At 33.5% G+C, this 19,478-nt stretch overlaps 1 protein-coding gene across 1 annotated transcript in view; it reads right to left on the reverse strand.

Annotated features, from left to right (window-relative positions):
* Positions 1-19,478, reverse strand: part of ppp3ca (protein phosphatase 3, catalytic subunit, alpha isozyme) — a 130,973-nt gene that overhangs the window by 23,162 nt on the left and 88,333 nt on the right. Inside the window, 5 exon segments of the mRNA XM_056446772.1 lie at positions 2,849-2,988; positions 3,120-3,265; positions 10,923-11,034; positions 16,599-16,679; positions 16,681-16,724. Coding sequence (XP_056302747.1) covers positions 2,849-2,988; positions 3,120-3,265; positions 10,923-11,034; positions 16,599-16,679; positions 16,681-16,724 — 523 coding nt within the window.

Raw genomic sequence — 19,478 nt, forward strand, 5'->3', positions numbered from 1 at the left:
AGATAGATAGATAGATAGATAGATAGATAGATAGATAGATAGATAGATAGATAGATAGATAGATAGATAGATAGATAGATAGATAGATAGATAGATAGATAGATAGACTAATTGACAGATAGATAGACTAATTGACAGATAGATAGATAGATAGATAGATAGATAGATAGATAGATAGATAGATAGATAGATAGATAGATAGATAGATAGATAGATAGATAGATAGATAGATAGATAGATAGATAGATAGATAGATAGATCGATCGATCGATCGATCGATCGATCGATAGATAGATAGATAGATAGATAGATAGATAGATAGATAGATAGATAGATAGATAGATAGATAGATAGATAGAATCCTGATATAGATGTTTGCACAAAGAAATAATTTAGCTGTCATATTTTAATTGGGCAAGTTGTCATACATTTATTTACATAAATTTACATATATTTACATTAATATATTCTCTTACCTTTTTTGTTGCATAAATCAATGTTATATATGCATATTTGCACAAATTGTTTTTATGTATGTTATCTTTTATGTTTTTTTTTGTGGTTTCATGACTTGTTTTAATATTTATTTTTGCTAGTTGCACTGAAAAGTTCATAAAACATAGAATATAACACTAATGTATGGCAATTTTCATATAGCAGTGGTTCTCAACCACAGGGCCAGTCACATTTTTTATAATATTAACCTAATATAAAATATCTTAAATCAGCCCACCCCATTTTCCTTATTACAGTTTTTCTCAATTGCTTTGGCTTTTTTTTTTTTTTTTTCAAAACAATGAGTTTAGATCTCTGAACAATTCGCTTGATGTTCACTTCAGAGTGGCATTTCTTTCTTTCAAACTCTTTACTACTTTTCAATCATATTTCACCATAAGCCTTTACACTCAAAACTGTTTATTTAATTATAAAACATTTGTATATGCACATGTTTACACAATAAATATCTGATATTGACATTCTTTGTAATGTCTGCTATATAGGTAAATGAGCTGCAATACAATTTGCATTATCTATTTATCATATATGGTACCAAATATACACAGTTGCAATCAGAATTAAACCCCCTTAGATTTTTTTTCATTTTTAAATATTTCTCAAATTATGTTTAACAGAGCAAGGAAATTTTCACAGTATGCCTGATAATATTTTTTTCTTCTGGAAAAAGTCTTATATGTTTTATTTTGGGTAGAATAAAAGAAGTTTTTAATTAAAAAAAAAACATTTTAAGGCCAAAATTATTAGCCCCTTTAAGCTATTTTTTCTAAAGTCTACAGAACAAACCATCATTATACAATATCTTGCCTAATTACCCTAACCTGCCTAGTTAACCTAATTAACCTAGTTAAGCCATTAAATGTCACTTTAAGCTGTATAGAAGTGTCTTGAAAAATACCTAGTCAAATATTATTTACTGTCATCATGGGCAAAGATAAAATAAATAAATTATTAGAGATGACTTATTAAAACTAGTATGTTTAGAAATGGGTTGAAAAAATCTTCTCTCCACTAAGCAGAAATTGGGGAAAAAAATAAACTGGGGGGCTATTAATTCAGGGGGGCTAAAAATTCGGACTTCAATATATATATTGCCCACAGCACAATCCCGTCATTCACAATCCTGAGCTGCAGTAACATGCTTGTGGAAGAGCAATTGGAAGAAGTGTCCACCAATAATTTTTTTTTCATGGATGATATTTTGTAGTATTTTTGTGTATTTGTGGTAACATTAGAAATATGAAATATGCAAACAAGATTGCAATTTGCATGCAATACATTTGTACATAAATAAATGTATTGTATAAATATCAGATTTGTAACTTTAGTTTCCATGGTTGACTGCCATGGTGAAAAAACAGCTAATCATTTTAAGCAGTGTGGCTCACAGGATAACAAATACACTTTATGTTTTGGTGGCCTTTATGTTTAGGTTTTGAAGCATAAATGAAATGTTTTGGGGAGTAACTACATTTTGCAGACATGCAATAAAGTTCTGAAAGTCCAGCAAACATTTTTAGATTTGCACTCACAGTTTAGAGAATGTTAGGTCTGTTTTAAAAAAAAGTGCCAAAGCAATTGAGAAAAAGTGTAATTGGTTATTTTATTATTTTTAAAATAAATATATATCTATTATAATGTCGATGTGACCCAGAAGTTGCTGAGACATTTATTTCAGTTTGTTACTTCCAACTGAAACAGAATATTCAGTATGGGCAGGGCTATCTTTTTGCGCATCATTCCCTTGTAGCAATCTAACGGTAACTAACGGTGTGGGTAAAAATATTGTGGTTAAACTGAACTTCCCTTCCAAATGCTTAAGCAAAGGGTCAAGGCTTTAAATCAATATTAAAAAACTTTTTTGTTTAAATTAATTGTTTAATTGTTGGCATAAAGAATAACAATAAGCACAAGTATATAAATACGTTAAGGTACAATTTTCGCTTTTAATGAACAGTTAACTATGAACTCCTAAAACTACAAATTTTCTGCGTATTAATAGTAGTATTAAGGTAGTAGTTTGGTTTGGGAAGGAGGGATGTAGCATAAGATGATGCAGAATATGTACTTTATAAGTACCAATAAACAGCCATCTTAATAATAGGCAGGCAATAACCCACTAGTTGATATTAAGAATTATTACTTGAACTAAAGTGTTAGCATACATCTTTTTAGTCAAGCCAAGCTTTAAAGTATTTTAACATGCTAGAAATTATATAAAATGTTCATGGACTATAGGGGCCTGATACTGTATCCACTGCCTTCCACTTCTACATAGCCTGTCAACATGTCTCCTCCAACACACAGTCTTAAACACCCAAAGGTCACCCACCTGTAGAAGTATGAGCAGCCTCTGACTGTGTTGTGGCTAAAGTATTCTTGGCTCTTTTCATTGCCGAAGTCCTCCAGAGGATCAGACCACAGCAAATCACACATAGGCCCGAATGCTGGGGGCTCCTTGAACCGGTCCAACTAGGCCACAGAAGAATAAATATAAAAGCCAATACATAAATACACAAACATACAGTGCTTTCTTGTGGCCATGCATCAAATCCCTCTCCTCCCACACGCCGCACTGCTGTTCACGCATGGCTTGGCAGTACCTTCTTTATGTCGTCTAAGGTCTGTATTTCTGGGGACAGGCCACCGTGGACACACAGGAACTGTTGGTTCATGAGAGCGGCCAAAGGCAGACAGTCAAACGCGTCCATACAGGAATCGTAAACCTGCTCTGAATACTTGATTTTACCTGGAACAAAGAGAGAAAGACAGTGAGTGAGTACAAAGAAAATTAAGCATTTATGTCTTGTAAAATAGATTCTGCTATCAAAAAAAAAATCTGTATCTGTTTGTTTTTTTACTTTTTAAATACATTTTTAGTGACAGAATGACAAAATGTAGAACAATGACGCATTCAGGCTGTAAATGATGCTTTGGTCACACTTTATCATATGGTACATTGCTAATAATAAACCATTAACTAAGACCTTTAGCCCAATAAAGTATTAATTTTCTTATTAATAATAGTTAGTATGGTAGTTTAGGGTTTAGGTATTGGGTAGGATTCGGGATATAGAATAAGATCATATATACATACTAATAAACAGCCAATATCTTAATAATTAGCAGGTAACGAGCCAGTTGTTAATAGTCGGAATTTGTAAATAACTTAAGTGTTACCAATACTTTATTTGTGATTATTTTACAAAGTATTACTGCTTATAAACCTGCTAAATAAGTAACATTTTTATTTACTTTTTGATTACTCTCAAAAGTTAAGAAAAACATACTCAGTTTATTGTTTATTGACTACCTTAAGTATGCCTTTAGTGCATTTATCTTCCACAAAAGTGTTAATATTGAGCTCTCCGAGCACCACCAAAACATTGAGAGCAGTTGTTCAAATCTGTCAATCACTTTCCGGTTCCACCAACAGGAGAGTTTGGGGCATGACTACTGTAAAGCAGGCTGAGCCAGAGGGTGTTTAACATGGTCTGGGATCATGACTAATGCATTACATAAGAAAAAAAATCTGATCCGCTTCCAGAAGTCCAAGTCTACATTCAAAGACTTTCCAAAACACACAGGGAAAACAACAGGGTAAAACAAGAATAAACACTGATGGTTTCAGTCGAGAGGAGTGAAATGTGTGGTTTTTTTTTTTTTTACTTTACTGTCAAATATTTAGCAATAACTGTTTCTTGCTACTGTATATTAAAGACAAATAATTATGTTTATGCACATAAACTTGCTTATGAAAGCTTTTCACTGCCGCTGTTATTATGATATTCTTACTTTTTTTTAAGCCACTGCAGAGCATGAGACATCTGACTCTACTGGATATCCGTTTAGAGTTATTGTGCTTAACTCACACAGAATGTGGCAGTGAGAGGCACCATTTTAAACTTTATTTTTTACTGGCATTGAACATTTTTCATGTTGTTCATTCGCCCAGGGTACCTCGTGTTTTTTGTAGGAGTGCTCTAAGTGCCTGAAGTTGCAAAAAGTAAACTCTGAAAAGTGCCCGACTTCTTTTGCATTTTATTTATTTTTTGTTCAATGGAATGAATGAAGAGGAGGGCAACAAATCAAATTTTAAAGTGCTCATAATAGACTGACAGACAGCAAATTGTGCGGTTTACCTAGAAACAAAAAAAAATATATAAAAATAAAAAAGTTACAAATAAAAAATCAACTCAAAGAGACATGCCTAAAAGAAAACATGTTTTTTGTTTTGAATTCTGGTTGTATGTACAGCATATGATTTATTGTTTTTAATGATTTATAATGATGTATTTTGAGTTTATATTAAAAACACGGTCACACTTTATTTTAATGGTCCATTTGTTCATGAACAATTGGTTCATGAAATTTCAGCTTCATTACTCCAGGCTTCAGAGTCACATGATCATTCAGAAATCACTCTAATATTAATTATTATTGTTATTATTATTAATATTAATATTATTGATGGTAAAAGTAGTAAAAGCAATAATGATTGGAGTAATAATTTCATTTGAAACTACATACAATAAGTAAATATATAAATATTTAATAAATAAGTATTGAACAATTTAATTTTTCAACATTTAATAAATGCCGCCTTGATGAACAGAGTAATTATTTTTAAATGATTAAATCAAATTAAGATTTTAAATAAAAACAAACTGACTGGTAGTGTATATGAAATATTCATAATAATGATGTTTATAACACACCATTGCATCACTGTTAGTGAAACCACAGATTTGTCACTTTCCTTGTTGCAAATGACTGGAACTGGAAACACTCCGGGCTTATTCAAAGCTAAGACTTTTATTGCTTATAAAGTATGATCTATTCTACATCCCTAATTCTATCCAATGCCTAAACCCAACCTAAACCTAACACTTTTTTCCTGAAAAGTCACATGAGACAGTTATCAACGCTTTTATAACCTCAAACTTAGATTACGGTAATTCTCTACTGTATGGCATCTCTAAATCCCAGGTAGCTTGACTTCAAGTGCTCTAGAATTCTGCAGCCAAAATCCTGAAAAATGGTCACAAATACAGTATGACTCCCATCCTACACTCCCTCCACCAGCTACCTGTCCATTTCAGGATTACGTTTAAGTGCCTACACAATTTGGTGCAGATTTTCTGAATCCTTATAACCCTCCAAGAACTCTCAGATCTTGTAATCTTAATTTATTGAAAAATTTGAGACTGAAACTGAGGGGGACTGAGCTATTTTGGTGTGGGGTGCTCGTTTATGGAATGGTTTGCCTGTACAACTCAGAATAGCCACCTCTTTACCTGTTTTTAAATCTCTTCTTAAAACTCACTTGTTCTCTTTAGCTTTTAACATGTATTAATCTGCTGTTAGTGTTTCTTAACTCATTGCATTGGCTTCATTAAGCTATTGCTATTTGTATTTTATTCACCTCTTGTCTTGAAAGTGTTCTATTAATTTAATATAAATTTATCTAAACTACCCTACTAACTATTAATAAGAAAATTGAGCTAAAAGTTTGAAACTGTAAAAAATTATATGCTCAATAGTCCTGACAGAATATGTTTTTAGTTCATTGTAACTTATTAAGTTAATCATGTTAATTTTATAAGCTACGCAAGCTGTTTTAAGTCATATGCTAATGTTAATGATTTAGCTTATAAATTTAAGGCAACCAGGATTTTTTACAGTGTAGTTACTAAAAGTCTAAAAATGCATATCTGCAAAAAAGATATGCTGCATATAACCATTTTGATATAGGTTATATATGTTGTAGGTTAAATGCTTTGTTACATTTTAGAATCAAAAAAGGTAAACATTTGTGTATTTTGTATTACTGGAATTTTATCAGTAGACAAAATGTCATTAATGATTGTGTTTATGGCAACATTGAATTATTATTTTTTGCCTGGAGTGGCAGTTGAGCTTCCAACATTCACAATTAGAACATTAAAGGTGCAGTAGGTGATTGTCTTCAAAAAAGGTTTTGTTGTGCTGGTTGAAAGTCTCTTCACATTCCAGTAGTACCGATTAAAGTAAATGATCTACATGTATTTATATGCAGAGCTTGACATTAACTTTTTTGATCACCAGCCACTGTGGCTAGTAGCTTTCCAACATTACTAGCCACTCGCTATTTTCACTAGCCACAATTTTGTTGTTGGAAAAATATTTAAACATACATTTGACTTTGACATGCTAAAATTACTTGATTTAGATTTTGTGTTATGTCCACAAGCCTCCTCATTTATTTTACTTTTTGTGTGAGCTTGCTCAATGAGCATGAGCAAATGGGTCATGGTTTCATAGTGTCGTATTACAGCTAGTGTTAACTCAAAATGAAGGATTTACCAAGTTTATCTCTAACCAAACTAAAAATAAAGAAATAATTATTTCTTAACCACAAATTTTAAATATGTCAAAACAAGCGAAATGAAGCTGTGTTTTATACTTTTTATTTAACAAAACATTCCTAAAAAAAATAAAAAAATAAAAAAATTGACATTTAAATATGATTGTCATGTATCTAAAATATGCACAGTAATCTGTCAGGGCTAAAGGTCCCAGATCACCCGTTAACTACACAAAAATGGGAAGTTAATATCCTGTTAAAGTAACGTTATTGTAAAAAATGATAATTAAACCAAATAAAAAAAATGACTGTAAGCAAAAGAAAGCAGGTGAAAAACAAACCGTGAGTGATAATAAAAGGATGATCACACCCACATGGTTAACATTAGGCCTGTTAATAATCTGTTCAAAGAATGGTTTAAGCGAAAGCAACCAGTGGTGCTTACAAAAAGACAAACCTAGAGCTCTTGAAGTCACGGGGGGTTAGGGTTAGGGGTGGGGCGTTTGTACGCATTAAAACAGCTTACAGGAGGAGGAGCGAGAGCTCAAGCTCCCCCTCGTTGGAGCTCAAATGGCTCTGCAGCGAGCAGTGTCAAAGAGAACCTATCACACCAGTTGCGTTTCTAGGCACGGCTGCTTCATGTAAGGAAACGAGACTGCGCACGCATTTAAACAGTCGCGCGCATCACATCAGCTGTTGGCGTGAGTGATTCTCTCATTCGGTATTCATCTGCTTTCTTTGCTCCCGCGAACACAATTATTTTTGTCAGTCGTGCTGCTTCTCGATTCTCAGATTGCATTTTCACGCATACTGGGCCATCCTTATTGTCGTTCTTTGCTTTTAAGATAACTACAATTTAAAAATTATTTCTAGCCAGCCAAAATGGCTAGTGGCGGTGTCTGTCTAACCCGCCAGTGCTGAAATCTACCCGCACTTGGCGGGTTGGCGGGTGTTAATGTAAAGCCCTGTTTATATGTATTTTCTGGGTAAGGCATATGACTTAAAAATGTTCATCCAATTACAAACTGTCTGTCAGCAAATGTAGATTACAACTGCGCATCTGTTCACACAGATCCTCCAACATATTAATGACACGTTTTGCTTGCTTACTACATAACTGAAAATCTGCTAGATATAAAACAGTTTTCGTTCAGAATTTTAGTATTATAAAGTACTACAAAGTTTTCTAACCAATGACGGGATCTAGTGTGTCATCTTTAATTTGTGCGTTCATAATTGCAGGCAGGGGAGGGACTGTATTTGAAAAAGTTTATGCTAACCGGTTAGCATTTAGGCAGATGACCTACTGCATCTTTAATTATAAATACCAAATTAGTCTTTGCCTATGTCTAAATCGTACTGTACCTTTAAGACAAGAAAATATATTCTCAATGATGATTGCTTGTTCCAATACAATAAAGATTCTGACACTACAAACATGACTGGGCCTGTGTAGTTAGCATGCAAATGTGTTAGCACAGTACATCAAACATTGTGTTCATTTCAAAAGAACAACGACAACAACAAAACTTGTTTTCTGCTGTTTACCCCCTAAGGGTAAACCAAGACAAGTCATTTTGATCATTTTTTACGGTTCTTCAGCAAGAAAAAAGCCCTAATATTTGTAGCAAACAACAGCTATTTTGTAATAACAGCACTTATTATGTTTTTCTCCGGCCTCATTAGATTCCAGCTGGGAGCAAACTTTAACGCTCAGCCCCATGTGTCTGGGTGCGTCACAAACACTCACACAAGACAAACAGAGTCTCCAGACGGAGGAGGTTTGTCGACGCTTGTACTATTCTCATTATGTCTCAGTACGCCGCCTCTCTGAAGCATTGGTCACCATGGCCACAGGTCAGTGGAGTAGAGTTTAGTCTGCCGTCTCTGAGCTCTGCCGCTCGGCCTCATAGGGAAGGGTCCATAGTGAATCTAGCATTACCTCATATGCCAAGTTCACCCTCCTCCAGACTGTACTACTGCTCTGAGTTATAAACCTCACTTCACATTAAAAGATTCATCCTCTTACAGACACTGCTGAAGTTACACTCTAAATAATACTGCTCAGTTAAAATAATTGGGTTAAAATACCACAACATACAACCCAACTATATGTTATTATAACAACTTCCCAACTATGGGTTATTTTAACCCAATGCATTGGGTTATATAATTTAACCCAATGCATTGGGTTATTTTTGATTAAGTGTTATTTATTACCATTCTGGTATCATTATTGCTACTATAACTAGTAATACTATGAATTTGTATAATTATGGCTGTGTAAATAAATAACATGCATAAAATAAATAACAAAATGCTTCATTTCCATTACATTTTTAGTTCCAGACACTTTTTCCCCATACATATAGATCGGCTGTGAAGCACGCGTTTGCATCATCAGTAATTAAGTGTGCTGGTAAAACGGACATAAAAAATCACGACATGAGAGGTAGTTTGATGAAAAAAAAAAAAAAAAAAACATTATTGCGTTAGAGCTTAAATTAAATTTATAACGCAAAAACAACATTATGTACGCATATTAATACAGCTGTTCTGTGTTAGTTAAATCAGTTGACTGTTAATATTCAAAATTTTTAACCCAACTGGTTGAGTTATTAAATAAATAACCCAATAAAGGTTAGAAATAACCCAACAAAGCACCAAATATTTAACCCAACTTGTTGAGTTATTAATAAATAACCCAATAAAAGTTAAAAATAACACAACAAAGCACCAAATTATTTTAACTCAACCATTGCGTATTTGCGTTAAATAAATAACTCAAAGTTTTTGAAGTGTGGGTTGTTGTAAGCCAATGTTGGGTCAGATATGAACAAACAAAAAGTTATTTTAAAAAATTACAATTAAATTACACAGTTTCACCCAAGAGTTGGGTTGGCCCATATTTGACCCTATGTTGAGTCATTATAGCGACCAAGCGTGTGTTATTCTGATTTGAATATTTTTATAATTTATGTTAAAAAAAATGTAACCATGAATTACAAATAATATAAAGTATCTAAATATAAGTCTTGTCGCCTATCCAAGTTTTAGGAACAACAAATAATAACTTGACTTCTAGTTGATCATTTGGTATCAGAAGGGGCTTATATGAAAGGCACAGGCCTCTAGTCTAGATTATGTTTATTTTACCAAAATAAAACTTGATCATGCCTTGATATTTAATGATTTAGTTAGGACAGTAAGGTCTGACCTTGCTAAGACAAAAGTCTTGTTACTAAACAGAAATAGAGTACAGTATGGAATATAAAATCATGGTGCAGTGGAAAAAGAATTAATCTTGTATATGACTCCAATGAGCTTGACGACTGCATCCATTCATCTCTGACTCAAATAATTTATTAATAAAGTCATCTGGAATGGCAAAGAAAGCATTCTTGCAGGACTTCCAGAGTTCATCAAAATTCTATGGCTTCATCTTTAATGCCTCCTCCATCTTACCCTAGACATGCTCAATAATGTTCATGTCTGGTGACTGGGCTGGCCAATCCTGTAGCACCTTGACCTTCTTTGCTTTCAGGAACTTTGACTTGGAGGCTGAAGTATGAGAAGGAGTGCTATCCTGTTGAAGAATTTGCCCTCTCCTGTGGTTTGTAATGTAAAGGGCAGCACAAATGTCTCGATACCTCAGGCTGTTGATGTTGCTATCCACTCTGCAGATCTCTTGCATGCCCCCAAACTGAATGTAACCCCAAACCATGATTTTTCCTTCACCAAACTTGACGGATTTCTATGAGAATATTGGGTCCATGCAGGTTCCAATAGGTCTTCTGCATTATTTGCACTTCCAAATGATCAACTAGAAGTCAAGATATAATTTGTTGCTCTTACAACTGGGATCAACGACAAGACTTTTGTCAGGTAGTGTATGAATCATTTATTAAATTACAACTCTCCTTACAGTTGCTTTCAGTCAATGCATTCTTAAACTAATTGACTACTAATAAAAATTCTTATATTTTGCATCACTTTGCATATCAGTACGTGTTAAAAGCGCTGCAAACACAATAGTTTGAAAGTAAAGCGAGATACTCACATTCTTGTTTGAAGGTGAAATATTCTGTCAAATGTCTACATTCATGATTTCCTCTCAGTAAAAATAGTGTCTTTGGGTAGAGGATTTTCAGCGACCACAGGTACAGAACACACTACAGAGAAGAAGAGAGGAAAAAAAACAGAGATCCATGAGATTCAGATAAACACAATTCTAAAACAGACCAGTGCAGCGTATGTGTTCTGTTAAAGAGAACTTATCATGAAAATCTGACTTTTTCTTTGTTTTAATGTTATAATCGGGTGAATCTACTTTCTCCGAAAACATGAATACGAACAACCCAGTAACTTTGTTTTGATTAGCCTTTTTTCCTGCAAGCATATGAAAAAAATGCACTGTTCAGATTTCATTCCCCTAGTGATGTAGGATGTAGAACTTATGCAACACAGACTCATTATGGACACATACCCCTGTCTACATTTCTGAAAAGTGAGAATTATGTAGCCAGAGATACGTCTGGCTGCATTTCATCTTTAAAATAAATGACACGGGGCGGTATGATGCCACTTACGATTTCTTTTCCTATTAGTGCTCCTAGCTGACTGTTTACCTTCATGTGGACGTAACTCGCTGCATACGCCAATGGACTTGGGAAGTGAAGCTGAGTTGACTGTGACGACGGGGTTTGTAACAAAACAAAAACAATAAATAAAAAACAACAGGCTAAAAACATGGTGAAATCACACAGCCGCAATTGCTTATCTTTTTCTAAATGGCTTTTGAAAACACTATCGGTTGGGTTTAGGGAAGAGGTGGGTGGGTTAGTCGGTCAGTCAGTTGGTTGACAGGAAGCTGGCCTGGTCGGCTGAAGTGTATATTGCGCCCTCTGGTGGAAAAAGCATACACAGAGGCCTCTGGCAGATTTGCAAAAAACAAAAACTGCAAGAAGACGTCCAGTAACGTATTTCACTTTCCACAGAAATGCAAACCTGTGTATGTATCCATAATGAGCCTAGGTGGAACTTATTATAATATTACCACCCTTGATCTTCACGTTTCCACCCACAGCACCAATGCAACATTTCTGTTTACACGCTGTAGCATCTGAAGACTTACAATGTGTGTGCACCAGAAAAACATAGAAAATTTTCTGTTATCAGACCTACCAGTGAACACAAGCATACTAATAGACTCCCTTTATCTGAACCACTGAGGACAGTGTGGTTCGAATGAAATTTTCAACACAGGCTCATTGTGAAAACGTAGCCCTGCGGACGTTTCTGGAGACAGCGAATTACGTAGCCGGGGGTACGTATGGCTGCATTTATTTCTTTTAATCGAACGCTACGGGGCGGTGTGACGCCAATCCTTTTCGCGCTTGACCGCCTACCTCCGTATGGAGGCATTCCGGTTGTAACTAGTTTGTCCCGTTAGACCAGGTTTGAGTCTGGTGAAGAGCGGTTTCAGAAAGCAGGTAAGACAAAAACAGAATCCAAAAAAATAAAACAAGTGAATAGCAGGGTGAGAATGTGGTAAAATCTGAAAACGTGGTAAAAAAAAAATCAGACGAGGGCTTTTATTTTTTTCGATTGCTTTTGAAATGTGTTGGTTGGGTTTAGGGAAGGGGGTGGGTGGGTCAATCGATAAAATTGGTTGGGTTTAGGGAAGGGGGAGGGTGGGTCAGTCAATCGTTCGCTCGGTCAGTCAGAAAGTCTGTCAAAAAGTGAGTCGACAGCGGCCTCCGGTGGGTTTATGCAAGAACAGCAGGTGCTAATGGCACTCGCATGGGAAATTTGAGATCTCAGAAAGTGTCCACAGCGACCTCTGGTGGATTCGCGAAAACAAAAATTGCAGAAAAACGTGCCGCCGGGTTGTATTTCGCGGTCTCCAGAAACGTCGGCAGAGGTACGTTTTCAGAATGAGCCCGGGTTGGAAATGTTTAGAAGAAAAAGTGATAAAATATTGATAAAGTGTTATATATTTGTGCAAATTTGTATTTTACTTTGTAATGCAAAATCAATCTGGGTCAGTTATTGTTTGTTTTTATTTTCTTATACTTCTATCTTTTATTCCAGTTCATGTAAAGCACTTTGAATTTCCACTGTGTATGAAATGTGTTATAAATAAACTTGCCTTGCCTTGCCTATAGAGCTTCATGTTCAGACTTCATATTCAAATAAGTAAGTCACCTTATATTTTAACGTCTCCAAATATTCTTTCTGAAAGTGCTTGTTAACATGCTGTATGATTAATGTGGCTAAAATTTCCCTTGTATATGGATGTATTCAAACAAAGATTCCAGAGCTGTCATTAGAGTAATCTCCATCATAACACTCTCCATCATAAATGCATAACTGAAAATGTATTATAGACCTACACTATATTGCCCATTTCTTAAAGAAAATTTTACTAATACAGAAATATTTATCAGAACAGAGGAATGACATGTTAGTCAATGAGTTTACCCAACTTAATCAACCGTACTCCACAACAGCTACATACTGTAAATGTATCCACTAACCATTCAGAAATGCCCTATAGTTCAGTCTAGAATTTGTATCCTCTTCATAATTCTCTCACTCTGCTTTGAACATGTAAGCCTTTAATTCAGTACTGGTCATTGGCTGCAAACGATTCACTTATTTCTGGAGTGTAAGAATAGTCTGTAAATGCTCTCCCTTCTCAAAGCAGCAGCTCATTTGCAATTAAAGGGACAAGCACAAACAGTATGAGAGTGTTTCTCTCATACTCAATTAGGGGCTAATTTGATAAGTAAGAGATAATGTACATCCAGCCGGTTGTTATTGCAAAATAAAACTTGACTTATCAGTGCAGGACTGAAGACATTTATTCTGTGATAACAACTGACTGGATGTACATTATCCTGCTTATTACACACACAAAAAAACTATATTTTTACATCGCTTATTGCACAAAAATAAACAATTAGACGCAAAACACTAATACAGGCTGTGATAGTTTACTAGCTTTTTAATTAAATTTAAATATTGCAGAAAGAAAATTTGCATATAAAACAAACAAATGCACATACCTATTATTATTCAGTCGCAAGATGGTGCCAAACAGTCAAGAATGGCAGTGTGACAGATAAGGATAGAAATATATAAATATATATTTACTAATGATCAAAATAATTCTAAGTACCCGGATGAGCTTGTGTTTTTAGTTTAATCGGTCGTTATCAGCTGTCTGGAATACTTGTTTCTGATTGGTCAGTCGCAATATTCCAAGGTATGTAATTTCCAGAACACAACCAATGAAACTAGTAACACAGGCTTACCCGAGTGCTTGGAATCATCCATATGTATATGCATGACTGTCCAGCCACTGTTTTTACTGTTTGGAATCATCTTGTGACTAAATAATAAATAGGTTAGTGTATGCTCCATTCAATAATCAGCTTTGTCTTTAAATAATAAATTAATAAACTATTATAAAAATGTTTTGTGTCTTTTTTAACGCTTTGTGGGAAGAAGTGTAATAAGTGCTATATATTACATCCAGATTGTTGTTTTGCCAAATAAAGCCCTTCATTTTTATACAACACCCCTCTGCTTCGCATAAGGCTGCTGACAAGCCTGTTTGGCTTTAATCAAATTTTTATGAGAAAACAACCACCTGGATGTACTTTATACCTTACATAACATAACATAACATAACATAACATAACATAACATAACATAACATAACATAACATAACGTAACATAACATAACATAACATAACATAACATAACATAACATAACATAACATAACATAATATGCCTTGGAATGAGTGGCCAATCTGACTCAAGTATTCCACAAAGCCATGAAGTAAGCTGTAATATAATTTCTATAGGATATTTTAGGCTGAATGTTCATGTACATCTTCTGGGGGACACTAGATATTTAATTAAGGTCTTATGAAAAGGGACATAATATGTTGTCCTTGATGATACACTTCCAATAGCATCACATATGTTATCACAGCTGTCAGTTGTCTTCACTCTCGATATAAACCATAGCATATCATTAATGCTAATACACTAATGAATTGACTAACTTATTAACAGACAGAAGCTAGTTTTATGGTGAAAACATTGATAGTGCATTGAATTAATTGAGCAGTCAGTGTTGAGTTAATCACGACCCACAGTCAAAGATACCAGAAACTGGACATGTCAAAGAAGGTAAATGCCATGGCTGATTCCCCAACTCTGTTATCAAAGAAAACTCTAGAGTTACAATATGGCCAGGAGGAGGCTATCAGCCAATAAATGTGAGTTGTAAGGAATTACATTAATGAAAGTTTATATATATATATATATATATATATATATATATATATATATATATATATATATATATATATATATATATATATATATACATACATACAGTTGAAGTCAGAATTATTAGCCCACCTTTGATTTTTTTTCCTTTTATATTTTTCAAATATTATTCATATTTAACACATGATGTTTAACAGAGCAAGGAAATTTTTACAGTATGTCTGAGAATATTTTTTTCTTTTGGAGAAAGTCTTATTTGTTTTATTCCAGCTAAATTTTTCAAAATTAATAAGTTTTTCCAATAAGCCTACAGAACAAACCATCATTATTCAATAACTTGCTTAATTACCCTAACTTGCATAGTTATTCTAATTAATTCTAATTAAGCTGTATAAAAGTGTCTTGAAAAAAACCCAGTAAAATATTATTTACTGTCATCACGGCAAAGATAAAATAAATCAGTTATTAGAGATGTCTTATTAAAACTATTATGTTTAGAAATGTGTTGAGAAAAACTTCTCTCCGTTAAAAAGAAATAGGGGAAAAATAAACAGGGGGGCTTATAATTCAGGGGGGCTAATAATTCTGACTTCAACTATCTATCTATCTATCTATCTATATATATATATATATATATATATATATATATATATATATATATATATATATATATATATATATATATATATATATATATATATATTTATAAATGCTTGTTTTGTTATTTATTGTTGCAGTACTGTTTATTGAATAAATTGGCACATTCAATAATGCTGTTAACCACCAATAAGAATCTAAAGAGATATTTTATAATTACAGAATTTAATATCTGTAAATTTGTAATAATAATATATATAATATAATAATAATAATAATAATAATAATAATAATAATAATAATAATAATAATAATAATAATGATAATAATATCTATAGGTAAAAAATGCATATAAAATATTTTGACTAATATAATGATAATAATAATCCAACAGAAACTACATTCAATATATTGTTGTCACAACACATTCATTCATATTTGTTTAGTATTTAGCTAAGTATTTAACAGCATGTTAAATGTTTATGTCTTAAAAACTGATCTTCGCAGGTTTTATATATAATTTATATTTATATTAACCTTTTTTATTTTTTATAAATTAATAAATGTTAATCTTTTAAATATTTATTACAACATTTAATCTGTATTGTTTTTTGTTACATTACATGTTACATATTTACATAACTTTACATAAATTTAATAAGGCATATTTCTACCAGGCAGAAACGCTCATAAACTTAATCATGTCAATTGATCAGGTTTTTGCTTAAATGCTGCATGAATATTGAACTAAACCTTATTATTCAAGCAAATCCGCATAAACTGATTCCTCCAATTAACATGATTAAAAAAGGCAGAAGGGCTCCTCTCACCTCGATACTGAAGTAGCCCCGGTCCACATAATCTCCCAGGAAGAGGTATCGTGTCGTGGCTGGAGATCCACCGACCTCGAAACAGCTTCATCAGGTCAAAGAACTGCCCATGGATGTCACCACACACTGCATAAACCAGAGGAGAAAAAGTATTGACCAGCTGAGCAGATGCAAACAGCCTCAAATGTTTGTTCAGTATACTACACAAATGTTAATCCATTATGGATTCATACAACCATAGCTACTGAAATCATAATGCTTTAATATCAGCAGATAGACTGCTCGGGTACCTCTTCAAAAGGAACAATTTTGTATCTAAAAGGTTTATTTTGGGTCTTTAAAAATGCATTTTAGTACTAAAATATAAGTACTATTTATTTATTATAACTAAAAAATACAAAAAGGTACCTTCTGAAAAGGCCAGTTTTATTTCTGAAAATGGGATTGAAAAGGGATTAAGGGATGTCCGTAAATGGATATATTAGTATGGGAATCGCTATTCCATAATTTGAAGAACGCGTTAGTAAAAATATCTAATAATGTTGCTAATACACTGAAGAGCTACAGTAGCTGCAATATCTCTGGGTTTTTAACAGTGGGTGGAGGAGGTCAATCCAGATAAACCAGCATGCTATTTAGACTCATCAGCAGCATTACCGAGTATTAATATCAGCAAAACAAACTGAGATTACAATGGGTAGGAAATATTTACAATGTTACAGGACATATACAATAACAACAGACCAATTATGTTGGATATCAGCACATATATGAGTCAAAGGAAATGAAACAGTTGACAAAAAAAAAAAGGCAGCAGCAACATCAACAACAAAAAAGGATATTTCCCTAGGCAAAAACAAAGGAAAAGCACTAATTAAAAGTAATATTGATTGACTCTGGCAAAAGATTTGAAAGCTCACATGATAAAGTAAGAGAATAAATACAACATTTAAAATGAAATTCCTGTTATAACAATAACTAGTAATAATAAAACAATAACTAGCTGCAATATCTCTGTGTTTTTAACAGTGGGTGGAGAAGGTCAATCCAGATAAAGCTGCATGTTATTTAGACTCGTCAGCAGCATTACAGACTATTAATATCAGCAAAACAACAGAGATTACATTGGGATGGAAATATTTACAATGTTACAGGACAAATACAACTTAACAATAGATCGATTATGTTGGATATCAGCACATATATGAGTCAAAGGAAATGAATCCGTTGACAAATTAGCAAAAAAATAAAAATAAGAATAATAATAATCAAAAGCAGCAGCAGCTACATCAACAACAACAACAAGATATTTCCCTAGGCAAGAATGAAGGAAAAGCACTAATTAAAAGTAATATTGATTAACACTGGCAAAAGATTTGAAACTCACTTAATAAAGGACATGAATTTATACAATAATAAAAATGAAATTCCGGTCAAAACAATAACTAGTATAAACAGAATTGAAAAAATCTGTTAAACCACACAGCATAGTGTGTAGCATTACTTATGCAATGATTCTGTCTTAAAATGGCAAAATAACTTTAAGTACTCTGTCATTTTGCCATACAGAAAAACACAGAGACATGTAATAGGACATATATTCACAATAAAACAAAATGTTCTGGGATTTAAAAATCAAAAAGCATACAGGATGTGCTTTCTGCAACCTCTCGCTCTTTTCAAAAATGAAACAGAACTACAGTACAATGTAAGCCAATGTATATATAATCCAGAAAAGCCAATCAGTGAACGTATACTGTAGAATGACAAATGCACAATGACAAAGTAATTACCATAACAATTGCGGCAGCAAGGGGACATAATTAATCAATCTCCGATATATGTACTATAACATGTAAAACAGTAACACGAAAGGAATATTTTAAAAGCACGTAAACACCTTAGATGTGCAGTGTGCAAGTTTGACACCCAGTGGTTGAACTAGATATTCCACTCCTGGATCAAAACACCTCAATGCAATCTCAGGGCAGTTCGTACTAATCGTACTAATCAAAACGTAAAATACTTACATTTCCTCGTGAGATCAGGCTGTGCAAGCGCAGGTTGCCAGATTGATGTGAGTGTGCCTGACTGTCGAGCCTAAAGACTGATTTTAAGGCTGATTTAAATTGCGTTCTAAATAAAAGCAACGGCATGCAATCGAATGAATATTCTCCATATTAAAGGAAGTTTTTGTCCTAACCAATACCTGGACTTTATATTTTAGAAATGGCTTCTATTTTTTAGCTGCTGAACAACAGAAAACTTGATGAGATGATCACCTCAGGTAAACCTCATGTGCTTTATTCAGTGTTAAATGCTAATAATGTGAGTTTGAATGCTAATTTACATGACATTTATTGCCATACTACTGAAAGCAGCAGCAGAAAGTTCACCTCGAGTCTTGAAAATAAAATAAACTGTTTGAAATTGAACTTCAGAACTGTAAAATAATGCTAACCAACATATATCAGTGATTTAGCATCTACATTTAATAATGTTAGAGGTTTAATATTTATTAATTAGATTATAAACCTTACCATTTTGCTGGAGCGCAGTGCAATAACGTTATTCCTGCTTCTGAATAGCTGTATTTAAATTTCTGTTATGTTTTGGCAAACAGCCAAATTGCTTATCACTGCAAATCTCATCATGTAAGGTGTTTTAAGGACACGGGGTTACAATATAACCTGCTCATCCAACACAATCTCACGGCAATTCGTAACTTTTTGATTTAGTGGCTAATTCGTGCAAATTCGTATGATCTAATTCGAACAATTTAGTACGATTTGCTCATCCGCCAATGACGGTTGGGTTTAGGGGTGGGGTTAGGTGCCACGCCTCCTTTTTAAAATTGTACAATTTCGTATGACTGAATTC

The sequence above is a fragment of the Danio aesculapii genome, chromosome 21 (genome assembly GCF_903798145.1).
Source record: "Danio aesculapii chromosome 21, fDanAes4.1, whole genome shotgun sequence".
Classification (NCBI taxonomy): domain Eukaryota; kingdom Metazoa; phylum Chordata; class Actinopteri; order Cypriniformes; family Danionidae; genus Danio; species Danio aesculapii.